The sequence below is a fragment of the Rhinatrema bivittatum genome, chromosome 8, assembly GCF_901001135.1.
Source record: "Rhinatrema bivittatum chromosome 8, aRhiBiv1.1, whole genome shotgun sequence".
NCBI classification, from domain to species: domain Eukaryota; kingdom Metazoa; phylum Chordata; class Amphibia; order Gymnophiona; family Rhinatrematidae; genus Rhinatrema; species Rhinatrema bivittatum.
This window is the reverse complement of record NC_042622.1, coordinates 255,651,574-255,678,100: the sequence shown is the minus strand read 5'-3', so window position 1 is coordinate 255,678,100 and position 26,527 is coordinate 255,651,574. Positions and strand designations below refer to the sequence as shown.

At 47.9% G+C, this 26,527-nt stretch overlaps 1 protein-coding gene across 2 annotated transcripts in view; it reads right to left on the bottom strand.

The window, feature by feature from the left end:
* The window catches only part of PACS1 (phosphofurin acidic cluster sorting protein 1), a 478,069-nt gene extending 458,952 nt beyond the window's left edge, over nucleotides 1-19,117 (bottom strand). Inside the window, exon 1 of one of the 2 annotated variants that reach the window (XR_003858449.1) lies at nucleotides 18,569-19,117. Coding sequence is in view for 1 of the 2 variants with exons in the window: in XM_029614641.1 (XP_029470501.1) it covers nucleotides 18,569-18,819 (251 nt within the window). In the remaining variant the exon portion in view is untranslated. The remainder of the gene's footprint in view (nucleotides 1-18,568) is intronic. The other variant, XM_029614641.1, reaches the window with a different exon arrangement.
* Between the last annotated feature and the right edge of the window lie 7,410 nt (nucleotides 19,118-26,527).

The window sequence follows — 26,527 nt, the reverse complement described above, 5'->3', positions numbered from 1 at the left end:
TTGCGAGGAGCACGTGACGCGGACGTCACGTGATTCCCCGCGCGTTCGCTCCGGGACCCTCGTTGGACACAACCGGAACTTTTGGCCAGCTTGGGGGGGTCAGGAGGCCCCCCCAAGCTGGCCAACGAGGGTCCCGGAGCGAACGCGCGGGGAATCACGTGACGTCCGCGTCACTCCGACGTGACGCCGACGTCACGTGCTCCTCGCAAAGGAATACAGAAATGGCGTCCTGACTCCCCGCTCGACCACCAGGGAGTTTTGATAAGCCTTGGGGGGGGGGGATTAAGGAGGGTGAGGGGTTTAAATTTTTATTTAGGGAATCGGTGCATGTATGGACATAGACTCAACTTATAGAATTCTACATATGTCCATATTGACCGAAATTGACCCCCCCTTTCGACTTATGGACTTATGAACATAAACTTTTTGTCTGCACATCCCTACTGGATATGCGTGAAGTATGTTTTTCTTCTCCCCTGCTGTTGAAGCAGAGAGCTATGCTGTATATGCATTGAAAGTGAAGTATGCATTGAAAGCCACATTAACTATCAACAAATATTGAATAAGCTTAATAATTGGTAATACCTATAGCCTTTGAACTCTCCGTTAATTTTACATACTCTTACCCTCCTCTGGGTTTTGTTTTGTTTTTTTAATTTGGAGATGGCAGCCCTCCATCCTTCCGCTCCGAGAAGGTGGAACACCAACCACTGGCCACTGGCATCCCGCTCCGTGAATGCCTCTGTGCCTACTGCCACTCCGTGCAGGGTTTTGCTGCCTCCTCTTTATACACGTCCTCTAGACCTGATGGACCTTATCTGTTACTCTTGGCTCTTAGTAACCTTTTGATTCTATTTCCCTTCTACCCCCACCATTAATGTAGAAAGCAGTGTTGGAACTGCCTCTAAGTGAAAAATCTAGCTTAATTAGTTAGGGGTAGTAACCGCCGCAATAAGCAAGCTATACCCATGTTTGTTTACCAAGACTAAATAATTCAGACCTTGTGGTTTTTTTTCTGTATATAGATCTACTTTTCTTCATTCCCCCTGCCGTTGAAGCAGAGAGTTATGCTGGATATGCATTAAAAGTGAAGTATCTGACTTTCTCCCCAGCCGTTGAAGCAGAGAGCTCTGCTGGATATGCGTGATGTATCAGTCTTTCTCCCATGCCGTTGAAGCAGAGAGCTATGCTGGATATGCATTGAACGTGAAGTACCAGGCTTATTTGGTTTGGGGTAGTAACCGCCGTAACAAGCAAGCTACGCCCCGCTTTTTTTGTGAATGCAAATCTTTTTCCACCTTTCCTCTTGCCGTTGAAGCTTAGAGCAATGTTGGAGTCGCATTAACCGTATGTATGTTTATTGACTAAGGGTATTATCTCTAGGCAGTAGCCGTCATTCCCGTGAGCCACCCACTCTTCATTCACGTCCTCTAGACTTTATTTTATTATTATTTTTTATTTATTATTTTTATATACCGACATTTTGATCTCAATCGAGATATCACACCGGTTTACATTCAGGTACTGTAGGTATTTCTTTATCCCCAGAGGGCTTACAATCTAAGGGGCGGATTTTAAGAGCCCTGCTCGCGTAAATCTGTCCGGATTTACGCGAGCAGGGCCCTGCGCGCCGGTGCGCCTATGTTCAATAGGCCTACCGGCGCGCGCAGAGCCCCGGGACTCGCGTAAGTCCCGGGGTTTTCCGAGGGGGGCGTGTCAGGGGCGTGTTGGGGGCGGGGGCGAGCGGCGCGCCATTTTCGGGGCGGGACGCGGCGTTTCGGGGGCGTGGTTTCGGCCCGGGGCGATCCGGGGGCGTGGCCGCGCCCTCCGGAACCGCCCCTGGGTTGCGTCTAGGCGCGCCAGCGGCCCGCTGGTGCACGGGGATTTACTTCTCCCTCTGGGAGGCGTAAATCCCCCAACAAAGGTAGGGGGGGTGGGTTAGGTAGAGGAAGGGAGGGGAAGGTGAGGGGAGGGCGTTAGCGAATTCCCTCCGAGGCCGCTCCGATTTCGGAGCGGCCTCGGAGGGAATGGACGCAGGCAGCACAGCTCGGTGCGTGCCGGCTACACGAAATCGGTAGCCTTGAGCGTGCCGATCCAGGATTTTAGCGGATACGCGCGTATCTGCTAAAATCCCGTGTACTTTTGTTGGCGCCTGGAGCGCCAACAAAAGTACGCCAACGCGCCGTTTTTTAAAATCTACCCCTAAGTTATTGTACCTGAGGCAATGGAGGGTAAAGTGACTTGCCCAAGGTCACAAGGACCGACAGCAGTACTTGAACCCTGGTCTCCTGGTTCATAGTCCACTGCTCTAACCACAAGGCTATCCCTCCTCCCCACACCTCTTTGAAGTCCTTCACAGATCTGGTCTTCACCACTTCTTCCGGAAGGGCATTCCAGGCATCCACCACCCTCTCCATGAAGAAATACTTCCTTACATTGGTTCTGAGTCTTCCTCCCTGGAGCTTCAAATCGTGACCCCTGGTTCTGCTGATTTTTTTCCGACGGAAAAGGTTTGTTGCTGTCTTTGGATCATTAAAACCTTTCAAGTATCTTAAAGTCTGTATCATGTCACCTCTGCTCCTCCTTTCCTCCAGGGTGTACATATTTAGATTCTTCAATCTCTCCTCATAAGTCATTTGATGAAGACCATTCACCCTTTTGGTCGCCCTTCTCTGGACCACCTCCATCTTGTCTCTGTCTCTTCGGAGATACGGTCTCCAGAACTGAACACAGTACTCCAGGTGAGGCCTCACCAAGGACCTGTACAAGGGGATAATCACTTCCCTTTTCTTACTCGATATCCCTCTCTCTATGCAGCCCAGCATTCTTCTGGCTTTGGCTATCGCCTTGTCACATTGTTTTGCCGACTTCAGATCATTAGACACCATCACCCCAAGGTCTCTCTCCTGCTCCATTCACATCAGCCTTTCTTCCCCCATCGAAAACAGTTCATTCGGATTTCCACTCCCCATATGCATGACTCTGCACTTCTTGGCATTGAATCTCAGCTGCCATATCTTCGACCACTCTTCCAGCTTCCTTAAATCCCGTCTCATTCTCTCCACTCCTTCCAGCGTGTCCACTCTGTTGCAGATCTTAGTGTCATCCACAAAAAGACAAACCTTACCTTCTATCCCGTCCGTAATATCGCTCACAAAGATATTGAACAGGATGGGTCCCAACACGGATCCTTGCGGTACACTGCTTAAAACCGCTCTCTCTTCAGAGAGAGTTCCATTTACCATCACACATTGTCTTCTGTCCGTCAACCAGTTTGCAATCCAGGCCACCACCTCGGCACTTTAGGCTCCACTGTAGTCGTCGCATATGTAGACAATTATGGGGAACCACTTGAATGGCTGCTGCCATAAGGCCTAGAATGACAGATTTTCCGAACCACAGTAGAGGTTTGATGATGCCTCTGCAAGACAAGATTGTGGAAACTTTCCCCTCTGTCTCTCGGAAGGAAAACGCTGTATTGGATAGTGTCTATTCTTGCTCCTATAAACTGCAAGACCTGCATCGGGTTTAGCACAGACTTTTGTAATTTATGAGAAAGTCTAGCTTCTCCGGGCATTCTACTATGTTCTGAAGGTCTGGAGATGATATCAGCCAATGAGCCAGGTAAGAAAATATGCGAATCCTGGTTCAAAGATGAGCCACAGCCACTGCCAAACATTTCATGAAGACTCTCGAGGCAAGAAGCATGGAAGGGAATGCGTGCATATGCATCCTTCAGATCTAGCGAGCACATCCAATCGTTTGGCTGAACAAAGGGCAAAATGGTCTTGAGTGTTATCATGAATTTTTCTCTTCGAAGCGCTCTGTTTTGGAAATACTGGCAGTACCCTGAATTGATGAGGTTTAGGAAAATGTCAACTCACGTTCTGCTTCCAATTGTAAAATTGGAATCGGAGACCAGTCTCTCGTCGACTGGGTGAGATGAGGAAGGATCGTGTCTTTGATAAAATCCAGATAACCCCTCCTTATGATCTGAAGGACCCATTGGTCTGTTATCTTGGACCAGACTAAATAAAACTCAGTCACTCTGCCCCCTATCGGAGTGATGGGCTGTGACTTGGTCTGACTCAAAAACTCTGCTGCAGTTTTGGTGTCAATTGCGTTTGTTGATTTTGAGGTCTGCAGTCACTTTGACGGTCCCTTGGTTGTGTAGGTGGAGCCTGCGGGTGAGACTGTTGGTATGACAACATTCGGTACTGTAGGGCTTTCTTTGAAAATACAGCTTCTTAAACTGTGAATAGTACTGCTTGTAGGAAACCTGCTGGTAAGTTAGTAATATCAACGACTGAACTGCAACTTTCTGTTCCTTAATTTGAGCAACTATTTCTTTCAGTTTGGCTCCAAATAGGTTGTCACCCAGGCATGGAAGATCTGCAAGCTTATCATGCACATCTTCCCTTATCGCGCTCGCTCTGAGCCATGCTATCCAACAAGCTGCAGTAGAGGCCCCTGAATGTATGAGATGTTTCAAATGCTCCGTATACTGAGCATAGTAAATGTCTTAGGCCCTTCTTCTAGATCTTGAAGAGGCTGAGAGGTTATCTGCTCTCCAGTTTTGGAGCATACGAATGGCTTAAGATGTTTGAGGCATTCATATAAACATTGCACCAAATAAAACTGGTGCTGTTCGATACAGGAGGTGAGCTTTGAAAGACTTTTCGACCCAAGTCGTCCAAAATAGGAAAATTGGTTCTTACCTGCTAATTTCCGTTCCTGTAGTACCACGGATCAGTCCAGGGCAGCTGGGTTTTGCCTCCCCACCAGCAGATGGAGACAGAACAAGACTTTGCAGACTCTGTCCTATACCCCTAAGGTGCCAACTAGTGTCTGCCAGTATAATTCAGTACCCAAGCAGAAATAAAGATATAAAAACCAGTACTGCCAACTAGAAAAAACTACCTCCCCCTGAAGAGCAGAGGATATGAAACACTGCAAAAACCGCACGCAGCAAACAAAACATGCCGAAACGGAGCCCTAAAGAGGAACAGTCAATAAAACTTGCAGAGAGGTTGACCAGCCACCAGCCGAGCGGACTCTCCATCTTCTCCCCGGGTGGGCGTCTGGACTGATCCGTGGTACTACAGGAACGAAAATTACCAGGTAAGAACCAATTTTCCTTTCCCTGTACATACCCGGATCAGTCCAGGACAGCTGGGATGTACCAAAGCTTTCTCAACCAGGGTGGGACTGAGAGAGTCCCGCTCGGAGCACACTGGCCCCAAAAGAACCGGGCTCTGCAGCCCTGACATCAAGCCGATAATGCCTTGCAAAAGTATGCGGAGACTGCCAGGTAGCCGCCCTACAAATTTCCTGTGGCGACATCTGCTGACACTCCGCCCAAGAAGTCGACTGTGAGCGAGTGGAATGAGCCTTAAGTCCAGACTGAATCGGACGACCCTGGACCAGGTAAGCCGAGGCTATCGCCTCTTTCAACCATTGGGCAATCGTGGACTTAGAAGCTTTCTATCCTTTTCTGGGCCCACTCCACAGAACGAAAAGGTGATCCGAGAGCCGAAAACCGTTCATCACCTCCAAGTAGCGCAATAGAACCCTCTTAACGTCCAACTTCTGCAACTTCTTAGACTCTGGAGAAGAAGAGTCCACCCCCGCGAAGGAAGGAAGTTCCATGGACTGGTTCAAATGAAAAGAGGAAACCACCTTCAGGAGAAAGGAAGGAACGGTTCTCAAGGAGACCCCTGCCTCGGAAATCCTCAAGAAAGGCTCTCTGCATGATAAAGCCTGCAGCTCAGATACCCGCCTGGCGGAAGAAACAGTCACCAGAAAAACCACCTTCAAAGTCAGATCCTTCAAGATCACGCGTCGCAAGGGCTCAAAAGGGGCAGAACAAAGCGCTCTGAGCACCAAGTTCAACCTCCATGATGGGCAAGGACTCCGGACCGGCAGATGAAGATGCTTAGCGCCTCGTAAGAAATGAACCACGTCCGGATGAGAGGCTAGCGCAATCCCCTGCACCTTCCCTCGAAAGTTGCCCGGAGCTGCCACCTGCACCTGCAGCGAATTGAATGGCAAACCCTTGGCTAGGCCTGCCTGTAAAAAAACCAGGACTTCTGGAATAGATGCCCTAGTGAGCTGCACTTGGTAGTCGATACACCAAGACTCAAACGCTCCCCAAACTCAAACATACGCCAAAGAATTAGAAGTTTTACGGGAACGTAAAAGCGTGGCCACCACCGCATCAGAGTAACCCTTACTCCTCAACCGGCGCCTTTCATAAGCCATGCCGCTAGACAAAAGCGATCTGCCTCTGTGAAACAGACGGGCCCCTGCCGCAACAGCATAGGAGACTGACGAAACCGCAGTGGACCGTCCACCGCCAGATTCAGAAGATCCGCAAACCACAGGCACGAGAAGCACTCTTCCAGCGTGTTCCTCGATACGGCATAGGACCTTGCCCACCGATGGCCATGGGGGGGGAATACATACAACAGAATGTCCTTGGGCCAAGGGAGGACCAGGGCATCCACCCCTTCCGCCCCTGGTTCTCGTCGCCGGCTGAAGAACCGAGGAGCCTTGGCATTGGCGTGTGTTGCCATCAGATCCATGGCCGGTCTGGACCATCGGTCGCACAGAAGACGAAAGGCGGAGAGTTCCCACTCTCCGGGATCCAGTTGGTGGCGACTGAGGAAATCCGCTTGGACGTTGTCCACGCCGGCAATGTGAGACGCCGCTATCCGGTAAAGATGCATCTCCACCCAGAGGAACAAGAGCTGTGCTTCCGCCGCCACTGGACGGCTCCTGGTGCCGCCCTCACGATTGATGTAAGCTACCGTCGTCGCATTGTCAGAGAGCACCCTCACAGACCTGCCCTCCACTAATAGGAGGAAGGCCTGGAGCACTAAGCGAACAGCTCTGGTCTCCAAGCGACTTATCGACCAGGAGGCTTCCTACCTGGTCCATTGACACTGGACCGCCGTATCCCGACAGACCGCTCCCCAGCCGGATAGGCTGGCATCCGTGGTCACTACGATCCAACAGGGAGTCTCCAGGTCCATCCCCTGACTCAAGTGAAAGCCACCACTGAAGACTGGAACGTACCGCCCCCGACAGGGGCAGGACAATGTGGAAAAGCTGCGAGCGAGGCTTCCAGCGGGACAACAAAGCTGAGTGAAGAGGACGCATATGTGCAAACGCCCACGGCACGAGGTCGATGGTCAAGGCCATGGAGCCCAGGACCTGCAAATAATCCCAGGCTGTAGGCTGAGCAAGAGACTGGAAATCCGCCACTTGTTCCATGAGCTTCAAGATTCGTTCCTCTGTCAGAAATACTTTCCCTAAGGCAATATCAAAACGAGTCCCCAGGAAACCAAGTTCTGAGAGGGGGTCAGATGACTCTTCTCGGGGTTGACCACCCATCCTAAGAAGTCCAACATCCAGAGGACACGCGCCTCCGCAGAGACTTTCCGACTTTGCTCAAACTACCAATCATCCAGGTATGGATGGACCAGAACCCCCTCCTGTCGCAAGGCGGCCGCAACCACCACCATCACCTTGGTGAACACCCTGGGTGCCGTCGCAAGACCGAACGGGAGGGCGCAGAACTGAAAGTGGCGCCCCAGGACCGCAAACTGCAGATACCTCTGATGATCCGGGCGGATGGGGATGTGGAAGTACTCCTCCGTCAGGTCCAGTGAAGCCAAGAACTCCCCCTTGTGCACTGACGCTATGACCGAGTGAATCTGCTTCACTTTTTTGAAGGAGTTAATAAACATGTGGATAAAGGTGAACCAGTAGAATAGTATTCTTGGATTTTCAGAAGGCGTTTGACAAAGTTCCTCATGAGAGGATTCTAGGAAAAGTAAAAAGTTATGGGATAGGTGGTGATGTCCTTTCATGAACATAAGAACATAAGAAATTGCCATGCTGGGTCAGACCAAGGGTCCATCAAGCCCAGCATCCTGTTTCCAACAGAGGCCAAACCAGGCCACAAGAACCTGGCAATTACCCAAACACTAAGAAGATTCCATGCTACTGATGCAATTAATAGCAGTGGCTATTCCCTAAAGGATAGATTTTCAAAGGATTACGCGCGTAGGTTATGTGCATAACCCCCGAAAACCTACCCCCAAACCCCCCCTGCGTGCGCCGAGCCTATCTTGCATAGGCTGTTGGCGCGCACAAAGCCCCGGGACGCGCGTAAGTCCCGGGACTTTCCTGGGGGGGCGTGTCGGGGGCGTGTCGCAGCCGGTGCATGATCGGGAGCGTTCCGGGGGCGTGGCCGCAGCCTCCGGACCAGCCCCCGTACTGGACCATGGTGCGCCGGCAGCAGGCGTGCCTCGGGCATAAGAACATAAGAAAATGCCATACTGGGTCAGACCAAGGGTCCATCAAGCCCAGCATCCTGTTTCCAACAGTGGCCAATCCAGGCCATAAGAACCTGGCAAGTACCCAAAAACTAAGTCTATTCCATGTAACCATTGCTAATGGCAGTGGCTATTCTCTAAGTGAACTTAATAGCAGGTAATGGACTTCTCCTCCAAGAACTTATCCAATCCTTTTTTAAACACAGCTATACTAACTGCACGAACCACATTCTCTGGCAACAAATTCCAGAGTTTAATTGTGCGTTGAGTAAAAAAGAACTTTCTCCGATTAGCTTTAAATGTGCCCCATGCTAACTTCATGGAGTGTCCCCTAGTCTTTCTACTATCCGAAAAAGTAAATAACCGATTCACATCTACCCGTTCTAGACCTCTCATGATTTTAAACACCTCTATCATATCCCCCCTCAGTCGTCTCTTCTCCAAGCTGAAAAGTCCTAACCTCTTTAGTCTTTCCTCATAGGGGAGCTGTTCCGTTCCCCTTATCATTTTGGTAGCCCTTCTCTGTACCTTCTCCATCGTAATTATATCTTTTTTGAGATGCGGCGACCAGAATTGTACACAGTATTCAAGGTGCGGTCTCACCATGGAGCGATACAGAGGCATTATGACATTTTCCGTTTTATTCATCATTCCTTTTCTAATAATTCCCAACATTCTGTTTGCTTTTTTGACTGCCGCAGCACAGTGAACCGATTTCAATGTGTTATCCACTATGACACCTAGATCTCTTTCTTGGGTTGTAGCACCTAATATGGAACCCAACATTGTGTAATTATAGCATGGGTTATTTTTCCCTATATGCATCACCATGCACTTATCCACATTAAATTTCATCTGCCATTTAGATGCCCAATTTTCCAGTCTCACAAGGTCTTCCTGCAATTTATTACAATCTGCTTGTGATTTAACTATGAACAGTTTTGTGTCATCTGCAAATTTGATTATCTCACTCGTCGTATTTCTTTCCAGATCATTTATAAATATATTGAAAAGTAAGGGTCCCAATACAGATCCCTGAGGCACTCCACTGCCCACTCCCTTCCACTGAGAAAATTGACCATTTAATCCTACTCTCTGTTTCCTGTCTTTTAGCCAGTTTGCAATCCTCGAAAGGACATCGCCACCTATCCCATGACTTTTTACTTTTCCTAGAAGCCTCTCATGAGGAACTTTGTCAAACGCCTTCTGAAAATCCAAGTATACTATATCCACCAGTTCACCTTTATCCACATGTTTATTAACTCCTTCAAAAAAGTGAAGGAGATTTGTGAGGCAAGACTTGCCCTGGGTAAAGCCATGCTGACTTTGTTCCATTAAACCGTGTCTTTCTATATATGTTCTGTGATTTTGATGTTTAGAACACTTCCACTATTTTTCCTGGCACAAAACTCAGGCTAACCGGTCTGTAGTTTCCCAGATCGCCCCTGGAGCCCTTTTTAAATATTGGGGTTACATTTGCTATCCTCCAGTCTTCAGGTACAATGGATGATTTTAATGACAGGTTACAAATTTTTACTAATAGGTCTGAAATTTCATTTTAGTTCCTTCAGAACTCTGGGATGTATACCATCCGGTCCAGGTGATTTACTACTCTTCAGTTTGTCAATGAGGCCTACCACATCTTCTAGGTTCACCGTGATTTGATTCAGTCCATCTGAATCATTACCCATGAAAACCTTCTCCATTACGGGTACCTCCGCAACATCCTCTTCAGTAAACACCGAAGCAAAGAAATCATTTAATCTTTCTGTGATGGCCTTATCTTCTCTAAGTGCCCCTTTAACCCCTCGATCATTTAACGGTCCAACTGACTCCCTCACAGGCTTTCTGCTTCGGATATATTTAAAAAAGTTTTTACTGTGAGTTTTTGCCTCTACAGCCAACTTCTTTTCAAATTCTCTCTTAGCCTGTCTTATCAATGTCTTACATTTAACTTGCCAATGTTTATGCTTTATCCTATTTTCTTCTGTTGGATCCTTCTTGCAATTTTTGAATGAAGATCTTTTGGCTAAAATAGCTTCTTTCACCTCCCCTTTTAACCATGCCGGTAATCGTTTTGCCTTCTTTCCACCTTTCTTAATGTGTGGAATACATCTGGACTGTGCTTCTAGAATGGTATTTTTTAACAATGACCACGCCTCTTGGACATTTTTTACTTTTGTAGCTGCTCCTTTCAGTTTTTTTCTAACAATTTTTCTCATTTTATCAAAGTTTCCCTTTTGAAAGTTTAGCACGAGAGCCTTGGATTTGCACACTGTTCCTTTTCCAGTCATTAAATCAAATTTGATCATATTATGATCACTATTGCCTCTCTCACCAAGTCCTGTGCTCCACTGAGAATTAGATCTAAAATTGCTCCCTCTCTTGTCGGTTCCTGAACCAATTGCTCCATAAAGCTATCATTTATTCCATCCAGGAACGTTATCTCTCTAGCGTGACCCGATGATACATTTACCCAGTCTATATTGGGGTAATTGAAGTCTACACACTAGAAACAGTTATGATGAAACACAACGAGTACAAATCTTCTCTAAATAGACGTCATGTAAATATGATTTTACTTAATGTGCTGTTTACTTACAGAGCCATCATAACACCTGCAGGCATACCAGCATTTTTTTGCTTTGAGGTCTTGCCACTTCAGGTCACATTTAATCATTGGCTCTAGTCCTTTATTCTACTACTTGTATTTTTAAGTTTTTTCAGTTTTTTCCATTTTTCATAAAATTCTGTGTCGGGGTTGAATCTTCCTTGAAATGACTCAAAATGTCAAAATCACAAATCAGTCCGACGCGCGTTTCGCATCGCTGCATCAGGGACTGAAACACACTCCGCTTCAATTTTTTACGGATTGCCCCGTTTCACTCAGATTACTTGCTTGGCTATTAATTTTCTGCGAAGGACAGACAACTTGTAGTTACTTAATAGAGCACTTTTATATTAATATAAAATAATTTGGCACATACCTTGGGGGTGCTGAGTAGAAGCAACAGTAAACTCACCCAACCTTGCCGCCATTTCCTCTTACCGGCGTCTGAGCAAAGTTGCCGCGAGAAGTCCACTGAATTTGAATGATTTTGCAGCTGTATGAAATCAATCCAATTCAGCTGTGAAGATGACGTTTACATAAAATGGACCCACTCAATTTCTTTGTTGAGTCCTTTGATCTATGTGGGCATGACAAAGCGCCCCGTTCGCACTCGATTGACAGAACACAAGTGCTGTTTAAAAACTGGAAGAATTGAGGAGCCACTAGTCACACACTTCTTGGAACATAAACATGTGTTCACAGAGATTAAATGGACAGTCTTGGAAATTATATCTCAACATAGGAGACGGGGAGACAGAGTACAGCGACTTCGCCAATGTGAGCAACGCTGGATTTATATATTAAATACAGTGCATCCTCATAGACTCAAAGAAATTGAGTGGGTCCATTTTATGTAAATGTCATCTTCACAGCTGAATTGTACTGATTTCACGCACAGCTGAATTGGATTGATTTCATACAGCTGCAAAATCATTCAAATTCAGTGGACTTCTCGCGGCAACTTTGCTCAGACGCCGGTAAGAGGAAATGGCGGCAAGGTTGGGTGAGTTTACTGTTGCTTCTACTCAGCACCCCCAAGGTATGTGCCAAATTATTTTATATTAATATAAAAGTGCTCTATTAAGTAACTACAAGTTGTCTGTCCTTCGCAGAAAATTAATAGCCAAGCAAGTAATCTGAGTGAAACGGGGCAATCCGTAAAAAATTGAAGCGGAGTGTGTTTCAGTCCCTGATGCAGCGATGCGAAACGCGCGTCGGACTGATTTGTGATTTTGACATTTTGAGTCATTTCAAGGAAGATTCAACCCCGACACAGAATTTTATGAAAAATGGAAAAAACTGAAAAAAACTTAAAAATACAAGTAGTAGAATAAAGGACTAGAGCCAATGATTAAATGTGACCTGAAGTGGCAAGACCTCAAAGCAAAAAAATGCTGGTATGCCTGCAGGTGTTATGATGGCTCTGTAAGTAAACAGCACATTAAGTAAAATCATATTTACATGACGTCTATTTAGAGAAGGGTAATTGAAGTCTCCCATTATTACTGCACTACCAATTTGGTTAGCTTCCCTAATTTCTCTTAGCATTTCACTGTCCATCTCACCATCTTGACCAGGTGGACGGTAGTATACCCCTATCACTGTAGTCTTCCCTGATACACAAGGGATTTCTACCCATAAAGATTCAATTTTGTATTTAGTCTCATGCAGGATGTTTATCCTGTTGGACTCTATGCCATCCCGGACATAAAGCGCCACACCTCCTCCCGACTGCTCCTCTCTGTCATTAGCAGGTAAGAACCAATTTTCCTATTTTGGACGACTTGGGTCGAAAAGTCTTTCAAAGCTCACCTCCTGTATCGAACAGCACCAGTTTTATTTGGTGCAATGTTTATATGAATGCCTCAAACATCTTAAGCCATTCGTATGCTCCAAAACTGGAGAGCAGATAACCTCTCAGCCTCTTCAAGATCTAGAAGAAGGGCCTAAGACATTTACTATGCTCAGTATACGGAGCATTTGAAACATCTCATACATTCAGGGGCCTCTACTGCAGCTTGTTGGATAGCATGGCTCAGAGCGAGCGCGATAAGGGAAGATGTGCATGATAAGCTTGCAGATCTTCCATGCCTGGGTGACAACCTATTTGGAGCCAAACTGAAAGAAATAGTTGCTCAAATTAAGGATCAGAAAGTTGCAGTTCAGTCGTTGATATTACTAACTTACCAGCAGGTTTCCTACAAGCAGTACTATTCACTGAATGAAGATCTTTTGGCTAAAATAGCTTCTTTCACCTCCCCTTTTAATCATGCTGGTAATCGTTTTGCCTTCTTTCCACCTTTCTTAATGTGTGGAATACATCTGGACTGTGCTTCTAGAATGGTATTTTTTAACATTAGGGACACCTGCTGGCTTCTAGTTCTCCCCTGGCAGTTGATGTAGTCCACTGTTGTGGCGTTGTCCGACATGACTGACTGATTTTCCCCAGAGTCTGTGGCTGAACCGTAGGCAGGCTAGTCTGACTGCTCGGGCTTCCAGTCGGTTTATGTTCCATGCCAACTCTTCTTTGTCCCATTGCCCTTGAGTCGTTAGTTCCTGGCAGTGGGCTCCCCATCCCTAAAGGCTCGCATCCGTGGTGAGCAAGATCCATTCCTGTGGGGATAGGCTTGTTTCCTCGCTCAGATGGTCTTCTTGTAGCCACCATTGTAGTAGGTTCCGAACCTTCGCCGGTAGCCGGAGGGGGGGGGCAGAGTAGTTCTGAACCATCGGGTTCCATCGTGACAGTCGGGAATGTTGTAGGGGCCACATGTGGGCCCTTGCCCATGGGACAACGTCTATGGTTGATGCCATGAGTCCGAGGACTTGGAGATAGTCCCATGCCATGGGGAGAGTGGAGTTCAACAATGCTCGTAGTTGTTCCATCAATCTCCTTCTCCTTGTAGGGGGATGGGTGACTTTGTTCCATTTGGTGTCGAACCGAACTCCCAGATACTCTAGGGATCGAGAGGGCTGCAGGTGGCTCTTGGGTGTGTTGACGACCCACTCGAGGTTCTGCAGTAGTTCCATGACTCTGGTGGTTGCTTGATAGCTTTCCTCTGGTGATTTCGCTCTGATCAGCCAATCGTCCAGGTGTAGGTGTAATAGGATCCCTTCTTTCCTCAGTGTCACCGCTACTACCACCATATTCTTGGTGAACGTTTAGGGAGCCGTAGCTAGCCCAAACGGTAGGGCCTGGAACTGGTAGTGATGGTCCAATATCGCGAAGCGTAGGAAACGCTGATGGAGGCGATGGATCGGTATGTGGAGATAGGCTTCTGACAGATTCAGGGAGGGCAGGAATTCTCCCGGTTGTACTGCCTTTATGACCGAACGCAGGGTTTCCTTGCGGAAGCGGGGTACCTTCAGGTAGAGATTGACTGTTTTGAGATCCAGTATGGGCCGGAATGTTCCTTCTTTCTTGTGCACGATGAAGTAGATGGAATAGTGCCTCGAATTTTGTTGGTGCGTGGGCACCGGTGTTATTGCCTTTAGGGCAAGTAGTTTTGATAGTGTGGTTTCCACTGCCTTCCTCATGGAGGGGTCATGGCACGGAGAAATCACAAACTTGTCCGGGGGGGATGCTGTGGAAGTCCAGGTAGATCCCTCTCGGATGATGGATAGGACCCAATTGTCCAACGTTATTTCAACCCATCTTTGGTAGAATAGGGCAAGCCTGCCCCCTATGATCTCTTCCTGTAGATGGGTCTGCTGATTCTCATTGCGTGTTGCGGCTGGGGCCTGGTCCTGAGGCGGCTCTTTTGTTGTGTCTGTTCCAAAAGGACTGCCCCTTGCCGGCGAGGCAGGGGGGCTTGATAAGTGATTTTGTATGGTCTATAACGCTGGGATCCTCTGCCTTTGGATGCCCGGGGAGAGGGGCGTTGGTTCTTCTTGTTCCTGTCCTCCGGTAGACGGGGTATAGGGGACTCGCCCCATTTGTCGGCTAATTTGTCCAGGTCGCTTCTGAATAGGAGTGTTCCTCTAAAGGGCATTCTCGTGTTAGAAGTCGCGTCAGCTGACCAGCTTCGGAGCCAGAGCTGTCTGCTGGCTGCCAATATGGACGAGAGGCTCCTGGCTGAGGTGCGTACCAGGTCTGAGGTCGCATCCGTGAGGAATGATATGCTGGGTCTAATGCCTCAATTAGCGTAGTTGCATCCCTGGCCATAGCCAGGCAGGTGCGTGATACCACGGCGCAGCAGGCAGCAATCTGTAAGGTCATAGCTGATACATTGTAAGACTGCTTGAGGATGGATTCCTGCCATGTCATTGGCATCCTTGAGTGAAGCTCCTCCCTCGACTGGTATGGTAGTGCGCTTTGTGGTGGCACAGACCAGGGCGTCGACCTTGGAAAACCTCAGGAGTTCCTTCATCGCGGGGTCCAAGGGGTAGAGAGCTTCTAGGGCTTGACCTCCCTTAAAGGTGGCCTCTGGAGTGTCCCATTCCAGGTCGATCAGTTGTTGTATGGCCTTGTAGCGTAGGGAAATGCCGTTAGGTCTGGCGGAGCCCGGCCAGGAAGGGGCTTGCCTTGGACTCTGCTGTGCTGCATGTGTCCGGGATGGCCAATGCCTTCAGACTCATGGCTACGAGATCTGATAATTCGTCTTTTGGGAAGAAGCGCATCATGGTGCGATATGGTTCCGTTCCTGGAGGGAGTTCCCCCTCTTCCAGGGGATCTGATTCCTCCTCCGAAGGGGAGGTATTTGTCCAGGGAGGCTCATCTGGTGGAGGCCGGGAGGGGCCTGGAAGGTTCTGGACAACTAGCAGGGGTTGTGGTTGTGCCGCTGGTGGCCCTGTCTGTGCGTGAATGTAGGATTGCAGCTCAGCGAAGAATCCCGCCCAGGTAAAGTTGCCTGGGACCGCATTGGGTCCAACGGCGCTCCCCGAGGGCCCCCACTGTGGAGGGGCTGAGTCGGGAATAGAGGTCCGGGGTAGTCTCGCCAGTGGATCCAGAGTCCTCTACAGGCTAAGGGGGACCTTGTCTCAGCTCCCCCTGAGCTTCTTCGCATAGCAGGTACAGAGTGGAGGTCACTTCAGGCTGTGCCGCTCTCAGGTGGCATGCCGGGCAGAGGACTGGGCCTTTAGCTGTCTTGGACGGTGGTGCCATGATTTGCGCATGTATCCTGTACAGGTGTGCGTGCCAGGAAGCCTGGTTATGCGTTCCGGGTGCGCAAGAACGAAAGATGCGCGCAGGCCTAGTTGTGCACTTGGCACCCCTGCGCGCGCCGCTGTGCGCACGGCCCCGATGCGCGCGCCGCTGTGCGCACAAGTACTTTGTGCACCTGGCTGGCCGCTGTGCGCACGGCTCAGTTGTGCGAACGATGCGGCGACCAGGAGGGGCAAAGGCGGCGGCGGCGACCACGCGGTAAGATGGCGGCCCCCCCAGGGGGTCTCCACGTGGGAGGACCATCTTGCCAGATCTGTGTCTAGCCCGAACGGGGCTGCTCAACCCGAATGTACAGACGCCGGAGGGATGATCTGTGCGGCTGTCCGAGCCTTGGAGACTGGAGACTTTCTACTTTACCTTGTCTCGGCGTTTCCCAGTCCTTTGCCGGGCGGTCTCCTGCTGCGGGGGCGGGGGGGGAGAGGGAATTACTTTCACCGCCGGTTCTGCACCCACTGCCTCTCAGCCGCTCCCTTTTCAGGGGGCTAAGTCCAAGCCGGGACCGAGGCTTACTTCTGAGGGATCTCGGAAATCATCTCAGGAAATCTCGACTGGGGGAGGGACCCTTAGGTATCACCGCAGGAGAACTGGGCTCGTTTTGGAGGTAAGTTTTTGTTTCTTCTTTAAATTTGGAGTTCCGTTTTCTAATGCTGTGCAAGCATGCGGGAAGTCCCGAACTGCTATGGAGACGGAAAAAACTGGAGAGCAAAGCCTCGTGCACAGGCATATGTAGGGCTGACGTCAGACTGAAATCTGACTCAGTCTCCAACTGCTATCAGGAGCACACTATACCCATTGGTCCTGAGTCCATCTGCTACATGCTAGGAAAGCAAAACTCAAACACAGAAAAAATACATATTCTCAAAACAGACATTTTATGGCTCTTGTACCCCATCACTCCCTCCATGCCCCCATCATCCCTCACTTCTCCAAACTACTTAATCGTCCCTTCACATGCTCATATCCCTGTCCAACAATTCCAACACTCCCCACCCCGGCATCCTCTTCCCTGTGCCACCTATCTTCCCTGCTCAAATCTCCCTGCCCTTCCCTCTCCCCTTCCCTACCTAGCATACCTCTGACCACCTCTTTCCCACCCTTTCCTGCTCAGCATCCCCTGACCTCCCCTCTCCCCCAACCCAGCAGGCCCACCTCCATCTCTCTCCCTTCCCAGGAGCCTCCAGCCCCTCCTTTCTTCACCTCTCCCTACCCAGCAACCCCAACTTCCTCTCTCCATTCCCTTCCTGCCCAGCACACTCCTGACTCTCTATCTCCCAAAGCCTTCCTGCCCAGCACATTTCCCCCTCCTCCTGGCTCCCAGCCATTATAAAAGCCTTCAGTCCAATCCAGAGACTCCCTCCCGCTTTACCAGCAGCAGATGAGGGCAAGAAGCATTGAGGAGTGGAAGATGATGAGGCAACAGCAGCAGAAGTAAACAGTGGCACACATCTCTCTCCCTCATGCTCCTGCTTTCGTGTCCAGGCCCTATGGGGTAAAGAGAGCATCAACAACCTCACTGCCAAGGTAGGCAGAGGAATATGAAGTTGGTGTCCTGCCAGGCCCATATCTGATCTGAGTGAAAGTGAAGGGAATAACCTCCCACTGAGCCAGGAAGAGGAAAACGAAGCAAGAGCAGCTTCCTGTTATACCCAATAAAGGAGAAATCAGCAGCCTTCTGCTGGGTCTGCCACACACTAGTGTGTCCTGTCACACCTGTTGAGAACCACTGCCATAGAGAACAGTAGATCTACTGCTTCTGGAGATTAATAATAATGAATTAATGAAAGGGATCAATTACAAAAAAAGAAAAATTCTGGATGCACAACTCCAGGCCGATTTCGCCCGTTGCTATTGTGCATCCAGAAAAGCTTATTTTTGTAAACGATCCATTACATTAATTCTTTCTTGAACAGAAGTAGCAATTGTATGGAGCATCCGTAGTAATAAGCGCACAGCCACCACTCCTGTGCACAGGAGGCATTTGAGCGCTAGAGATGCACAATTTCTCCTAGCGCAACCCTTTTAACGCACCAGCTCGTTAAAATATAACACCGGGCGCCCAGGAGAAGTGGCTGGACGCTTTTTACACATTTTCACATCGGCCTGTTAGATTCTTTGGGGCAGAAACGTATTTTACTTGAATACTAATAAAAATGCGACGACCCCTAGGAAGGAAAAATGGGATATGACAGTAGGAGGAGGAACAGAGTCCAGGAAAGAGAGAATATATGGCAGGACCTAGATCGGGGAAATAAATGCTGACAATCACTTGCGAGAAGAAAGCAGGGGATGTGACAGTCCCTAGAAGGGGCCTGAAAGTCCTTGGGGATGAAAATAAGTTGGCACAGATATGACAGTCCTTGAAAAAAAAAATCTGAAGACAACGTGACTGTCCCCGGGGGAATACTGGGAACAGCGGTAATCGATCGCGGCGGGATGGCTGGAGAGTTTGCTTACCTGGGCACGCAGCTGGGTGAACTCCGATCCACCTCCCAGGTCGCAAACAGGTTCATGTGCACGGGGCGGGCGCCCGAGCTGATGCTGACCGGCTTTGTGGGCTGCAGATAGGGGGAGGGGCTGGCAGCAGCTGCAGCGGTAGAGCCTGGGGAAACGGCGGAGACGGAGGCAGTTGTAGCGCTCGCCCTCAGTCCGCTCCCTACTCCACCTGCCCCCACGCCTCCTCCGCTGCTTCGCTCCCGCTCCGCCATGCCGGTAGGGGCTCCCCACCCGGCTCTCCTACACTCGTCCCAGTCACACGAGTGAGCTCAAGCTGTTACTCGCCGCTCGGAACCCGCGGCAATGGCGCTTCTGGAACCAGTCTCCCCTTCTACGCACGCGCGCGCCCACCTAGTTACAAGCCCCTCCGCGCGCGCCCCCTCCTTTTTTTTTTTTTTATCAATATGCGCACCTGAATGGTAAGGGTACGTGTTTACGCCCCTCCCGCATGCGGAATTGGCAACGCGAGCGCAGAGCGTTGAAAGGGTGGGCGGGAAGAAGGGAAAGTAAACAGAAGCAGGCAGCCAGCCACCAGGAAACGGAAGCTGCCCAAGCGTGCCCTACTGCACGCCTTCCAAAAAGTCTTCTTAAAGGGGCAGTCGGTCATAGTCTTTTTTTTTTTTTTTTTTTAACGGATGGGTGCCTATCAACGTTCTCCAAACTTTGGAGATTCATTAAATTTCTAAACCTGTTACCTAATCACTATATAAAATGGTTAAAAATAAAATGTGAAAAAGTAAACTATTTATTTATTTATTTATTTTTAATTTTTCTATACCGAAGTTCCTGTAATAATGAAGGAGTTCAATTTTATGGACAATCGTTGAATGAGAAAACTGAAACCTTCTACTTAACAACGCCAGCAGTGAAACGCATTGAAACGCACGGCCATCTTGAATGTACTAACATTTGAAACGCAATGGCATGCACTACGTAATTACGCACTTACATACTGACATTCAGTGGAACGCACCACCATCTTGTAATAATAATAATTTGTATTGTATTAATACGATTTCAGCTATAAAATGTCTAACATATCACGTACGTCAATTAAATGACGAAACAATGATCTGATTATAAGCTACACCTACTTGAATGAATGTATAAAAGGCCACTCCCCACGGGGAGTGGCATGCAGTTGTACTAAGCCATTGTCTTAGCTGCATCTTGCTGGCAATAAAAGTCTATCTTTACGGATCAGTTGTCTGGACCTCCTTTCTGACTTTAAGAGACGGTTTCATTTGGTGAGCCAGCCAGGAGGTACTGGGGACGCTATATTAGCCCCCCAGTTGGTCCGGTAGTTTGGTGGCGGAGCGATCCCCCAGACTTACCTGGTGAGTGGCCACCGCTGAGTTCAGCGATCAGGTTTCTGAGGGGACCATTCCACAGAAAATCTCCTGAGACCTCTGGGCTGGTGATCCGGGAAGAAGGCTTTCTTGACGATCGGAAGAACTTTTCAGGCAAGTATTTTGGGAAAAGAAAGAAATAAGATAAGAAATAAGATAAGAATAAATTTTAAGCCGATCCGTTATCACGAAGGATCGAGGGGGCCTTGATCACGCCCCGCGCAGTGGCTAGTAGGAATTAAGCTCTGAAGACCACAGCAATTTGGGAATAATTTGGGAACAGGTTTCTTGTTGTGTGAAAGAGAGTGAATGGCCTCGCAGTTCTAGGCCGGGCGACCGCGTTCTAGTCGAGGCGATTGTGATCCTTTTGTGTCTGGCGGATACGGACCCCTTACCTATCCGCTATCCCTTCCCTCTTTGTCTGTGATTCTATTCTAAGATGGGAGGGGGAGGCTCTACTCCATTAAAAACCATGACGGAGCACTTTAGCGAAGTGTTCGACAGGCATAAATGCACGAAAACCGGAATGATTCAGCGATGCGCATATAGATGGCCGAGTTTATGTGTTAATTGGCCCCCGATAGGAACTTTTGATTTTCAAACGGCCACGAAAGTCCGAAATATAGTAATAATAGAAGGTAATCCAGGATGTCCCGAAGATAGACCGTATATCGATGCCTGGATTGCAGTCATTTTGAATCCACCGTCATGGGCAAAGAAGTTAGTGGAGGGAGCCGCTCTCGTAATGGTGGCGCATATACAAAAAACGAAAGGCCGGAAGTCCCCAAACCGGAAGAGAAAAGAGAAGACGGCCATTTTGAATACGAAAGAAGATACGTCATCTGCGGCGGCCATATTTGTAGTACAAGGAGATAATGGAAATCAAGAAAAAAAAGTTAAACCGCCGCCGTCCGCAGCGAAACCCATATTAGCAGATAAACTGGAAAGCCCCTCGCCGCCGCCATACGTTCCCATCTATCCGCCATTGCATGATTTGCCAACGACCCCTGCTTATGAAAAAGCCGATCCCTTACCCGGACCATAGCATGAAATGAAGAAAGAAATAGAAGCGGCGAAAATTGAAAAAGATGCGGAACCCTCCGTTTCTGACGGCATTCGCAGTAAAACGCAAGCCGCAAGTTTACAGCTACCAATTAGAGAGACCGCAACAGTAGTGCCGGTGTCGCCCACGGAAGAGAATGATTACCGCACTACGCAAACTATAAGGTTATTTACATATGTACCTTTTACATCTAATGATCTTTTTAATTGAAACGACTTGGCCCCTCAAATGCCGAAAAACCAGATCAGATGATTGATTTTTTATCTGGAATTTTTACAGCTCACAATCCTAATTGGGCTGACATTCGTCATTTAGCCTCTTTCCTCTTTACTACCGAAGAACGACGACAAATACAACAGAACATGGAAGAATCAACCAGAGAGGGAGCTGGGTCAGACGGCAGCCCTGATGAAGCAATGAGATAATTTGCCCCGCTTACAGACCCCTCTTGGGACTATCAGACATCAATGGGACAAGAGCGCATAGCTGCCTATCAGAAAGCCTTCCTAGAAGCTTTGAAGAAGGAAAAAAGAAAAGTCATGAACATGAGCAAGATACAGGACGTAGTGCAGAAAAAAGATGAAACTCCCGGAGATTTCCTAGAACGGTTGATGGATGCATATCGCAGATACAGCCCGTTTGATCCAGAAGATTCGAAAAATCATTCTATCATAGTAATGAGCTTTGTAGGACAGTCATGTCCAGACATACGCCGGAAACTCCAGAAGACAGAGGGATTTGAAGGAATGACTATCAGCCAATTGAAAGTCATGGCAGACAAAGTTTATGGAAATCGAGAACTAGAAGAGGAAAAGAAGGATAAAAAAAGAAAGTGGTCGAAGGATTAGAGAAAGTGTTAGCCTGTTAGCCGCAGCAATGGAGGAGACCAATTTTGGAGACCAAGCCAGATATTACCAAGGATATCCTGGGTATAGAGGAAGAGGCAGATCGCCGTTTAGAGCACCGTTCAGAGGAAGATCGTTCAGAGGAGGACCGTTCAGAGGAGGAAGAATGCCTCTAGGAGTGAATCAATGTGCATATTGTAAACAAGAAGGGCATTGGAAGTCTGATTGCCCAGAGACCCCTCAACGAAAAGGGGAAGGATATAAACCATCTAAATCACAAGAAGCTGAGTGGCAAATGGCTGTGGATGAGACGTCTGGAGAGGAGGGTGACGATATTATGGGACAAGATTCCTGACTAGACAAGGAAAATCTGCCCTTTGACCCTCTAGTGGAAATAAGAGTGGGAACAAAAACGTTTAAAGGATTATTGGACTCTGGAGCACAGCGATCAGTCATGACTACTGCAATAACCACGCCAACAACAAAAAGTATTTTCATTGTAGGAGCCTCTGGAAAACCACTAGCATCTCCTATCCTTCAGAAGCGACAGGTTCGAGTTGGAGGACAATTAGTATCTCACCAATTTCTTTATGTTCCAGGATGTCCAGTGTCATTAATTGGTAGAGACCTTCTTTGCAAACTAAGAGCAAATTTACAGTTTGAATCAACTGGTGAGATTAAAGCTTCCTTTGCTGATAATCCAGTTTCTTTAATTTGCCCTCTTCAAGAAGAATGGAGACTACATCTTCCTGTTATTGAAAAAGCCATTGAACATCGGTATGAAGAAGAAACACCTCTAAATGAAAAACGAAGGCAACTGATGGACAGTGTACCTCAAGTATGGTCTGAAAATAACCCAGGAGGAATAGCTAACGAAGCTACCCCTATATGGATTGAAATGAAAGAAAATGCACAGGTCATCAATCAAACTCAATACCCCATTCCATACATGGCCAGACAAGGAATACAAATACGTCTGCAAAGATTATTTGACTCGGGCATTCTGCGACGAATTCGATCTGCTTGGAACACTCCCTTATTACCAGTCAAGAAACCAGGAACTAATAGGGATGTGAATCGTTTTAGGACGATTAAAATTATCGTCCGATAATTTTAATATCGTCTTAAACCGTTATGGAACACAATACAATAGAGATTCTAACGATTTATCGTTATAAATCGTTAGAATCGTGAGCCGGCACACTAAAACCCCCTAAAACCCACCCCCGACCCTTTAAATTAAACCCCCCCCCCCCCCCGACCCCCCCCCCCCCAAATGACTTAAATAACCTGCGGGTCCAGCGGCGGTCCGGAACGGGCTCCTGCTACTGAATCTTGTTGTCTTCAGCCGGCGCCATTTTCCAAAATGGCGCCGAAAAATGGCGGTGGCCATAGACGAACATGATTGGACGGCAGGAGGTCCTTCCGGACCCCCGCTGGACTTTTGGCAAGTCTTGTGGGGGTCAGGAGGCCCCCCCCAAGCTGGCCAAAAGTTCCTGGAGGTCCAGCGGGGGTCAGGGAGCGATTTCCCGCCGCGAATCGTTTTCGTACGGAAAATGGCGCCGGCAGGAGATCGACTGCAGGAGGTCGTTCAGCGAGGCGCCGGAACCCTCGCTGAACGACCTCCTGCAGTCGATCTCCTGCCGGCGCCATTTTCCGTACGAAAACGATTCGCGGCGGGAAATCGCTCCCTGACCCCCGCTGGACCTCCAGGAACTTTTGGCCAGCTTGGGGGGGGCCTCCTGACCCCCACAAGACTTGCCAAAAGTCCAGCGGGGGTCCGGAAGGACCTCCTGCCATCCAATCGTGTTCGTCTATGGCCGCCGCCATTTTTCGGCGCCATTTTGGAAAATGGCGCCGGCTGAAGACAACAAGATTCAGTAGCAGGAGCCCGTTCCGGACCGCTGCCGTTCCGGACCGCCGCTGGACCCGCAGGTTATTTAAGTCATTTGGGGGGGGGGGTTCGGGAGGTGGGGGATTTAATTTAAAGGGTCGGGGGTGGGTTTTAGGGGGTTTTAATGTGCCGGTTTTGCGATTTTACGTTTTTTCGATTTTTTACGATTTTTCACGATTTTTCACGATATTTTACCCCCCCAAACGGCAACAATACGATTCCCTCCCCCTCCCAGCCGAAATCGATCGTTAAGACGATCGAGGACACGATTCACATCTCTAGGAACTAATGATTATCGACCAGTGCAAGACTTAAGAAAAGTAAATAATCAAGTAGCGGACCTGGTAGCCCTTGTACCAAATCCGTATTCCATCCTGGCTCAAGTTTCTCCTAATTCTAAATGGTACAGTGTCATTGATCTCAAAGATGCTTTCTTCTCCGTTCCAATAGCGGAGGAATGTCAGAAAATCTTTGTCTTCACGTGGGAAAATGCCCTAATTGGAGAAAAACAGCAGTATACCTGGACTCGTTTCCCTCAAGGATTCAAACATTCACCCACCCTGTTCGGAGAACAGCTGGCCAAAGACCTGAAGATGTACCAAGTTATGTATGGACCAGTTGTGCAATATGTGGATGATCTCTTGTTGTTTAAAGAAACTTATCATGAATGTGCAGTATCAACCCACCATTTGTTACAGACTTTGTACTCGAAAGGGTACCATGCAAGCAAAAAGAAAGCGCAAATCTGTGAAGTAGAAGTAGAATATTTGGGCTTTCGAATCCGTGAAGGCACTCGTCGCCTTGGAATCTCTCGTACAAGTTCTATAAGAAATCAACCTGTACCGACCTGCAAAAAAGAACTTCGTGCATTTCTAGGAGCCGCAGGATACTGTAGACTTTGGATTGCAAACTATTCAATTATTGCCCAACCATTATATGACAAACTACGAGGCAAAGAAGCAGAATCTCAGCCCTTCCAATGGGAGAAACGCGAACTAGCAAATCTACATCAACTGAAAGAAGCCTTGATTTCACCCCCTGCTCTGGGATTACCTGATGTAATGAAACCATTTCATCTGTTCATAGATGAGAAAAAAGGAATGGCCATAGGGGTATTGACTCAAACTCTAGGATCATGGGAACGACCTGTTGCATATTTGTCAAAAGGAATGGACAATGTTGCTAAAGGATGGTCTGGCTGCCTTCAAAGCATTGCTGCCACATGCTTATTAATACCTGAAGCAGTTAAATTAACATTCGGACAAACTCTGCAAGTAACAACCCCTCACACTATTCAAGGACTGCTTGAAACTCATGGACCAAAATGGATGACAAATTCACGTCTTGTAAAGTATCAAGCCTTGTTATGCGAAACACCTGAAATCCAAATACAAGACAGTAAAAACTTGAACCCGGCTACTTTAATGCCCGCACCTGAACCAATTACTCATAACTGCGAAGAAGTCATGGCTACTGTACACTCTAGTCGACCCGATTTGAGGGATCAACTTTGGCAAGGAGCTTGGACTTTATTCACTGATGGAAGTAGCCAAGTTATAAATGGGGTACGTGTTGCTGGATATGCTGTAGTATCCGAAGATGAAATTATTGAGGCTGAACCTCTTCCCCCGGGAACGTCTGCACAAAAGGCTGAACTAATTGCCCTCACTCGAGCTCTACAGTTAGCAAAAGGACAAGTTGTGAATATCTATACAGACTCTAAATATGCCTTTCTTACCATTCAAGTACATGGAGCCCTATACAAAGAACGCGGATTTCTAACTGCAGAAGGAAAGCAATTGACAAATGCACCAGAAGTACATGAACTACTAAATGCAGTTTGGTCACCTCGCAAAGTAGCCGTCATGCATTGTAAAGCACACACAGGAAAATCAGATCCTATTGCTCAAGGGAATCAGAGAGCTGACAAAGCAGCAAAGGAAGTAGCTCGAGAACAACCGTTTCAAGAAACAACAACAACATGCCCTCTCTTACAGTTTCCAAGTGAAATTCCTATCTACACCACAGAAGAAAATGAATGGGCACAATATGAAAACTTTCACCAGCAAAACGGATGGTGGATTATACAAGATGGTCGAATATGGATACCTGAAGCCATTGCTTGGACAATAGTTAAAGAAGCACATGATAATACACATCTTGGTCGTGATTCATTGGCAACACTACTGGAAAAAACGTATTACATAAACCGAATCACTCAGTTAACAAAACACGCAATCAATCAGTGTGTTACATGTGCAAAGAACAATCCTCGAAATGGACCTGGTCCCGCCCCTGGACATGTCCTTCGAGGAACCATACCATTTCAAGTCTGCCAAATTGATTTCACTCACATGACTCCTTCAAAAGGATACAAAGCTATGTTAGTAGCAGTTTGCACTTACACCGGATGGATTGAAGCTATACCCACAAGAACAGAAACAGCCAAGGAAGTGGTTACTCTACTCCTACATCAGATCTTGCCACGATATGGACTGCCAAGACAAATAAATTCTGACAATGGACCAGCATTCACTAATGAAGTCACTCAACAATTAAGCAAGATTTTGGGCCTTAATTGGCATCTGCATTGTGCTTGGAGACCACAGAGCAGCGGAGCTGTTGAACGAGCTAATAGAACTTTGAAAGGTCAATTAGCCAAATTGTGTCAAGAAACAAAAACCAAATGGCCAGATATCCTACCGCTAGCTCTGTTACACATCCGATGCATTCCAAGAAAATCCGGTCTAACACCATACGAGATGATGT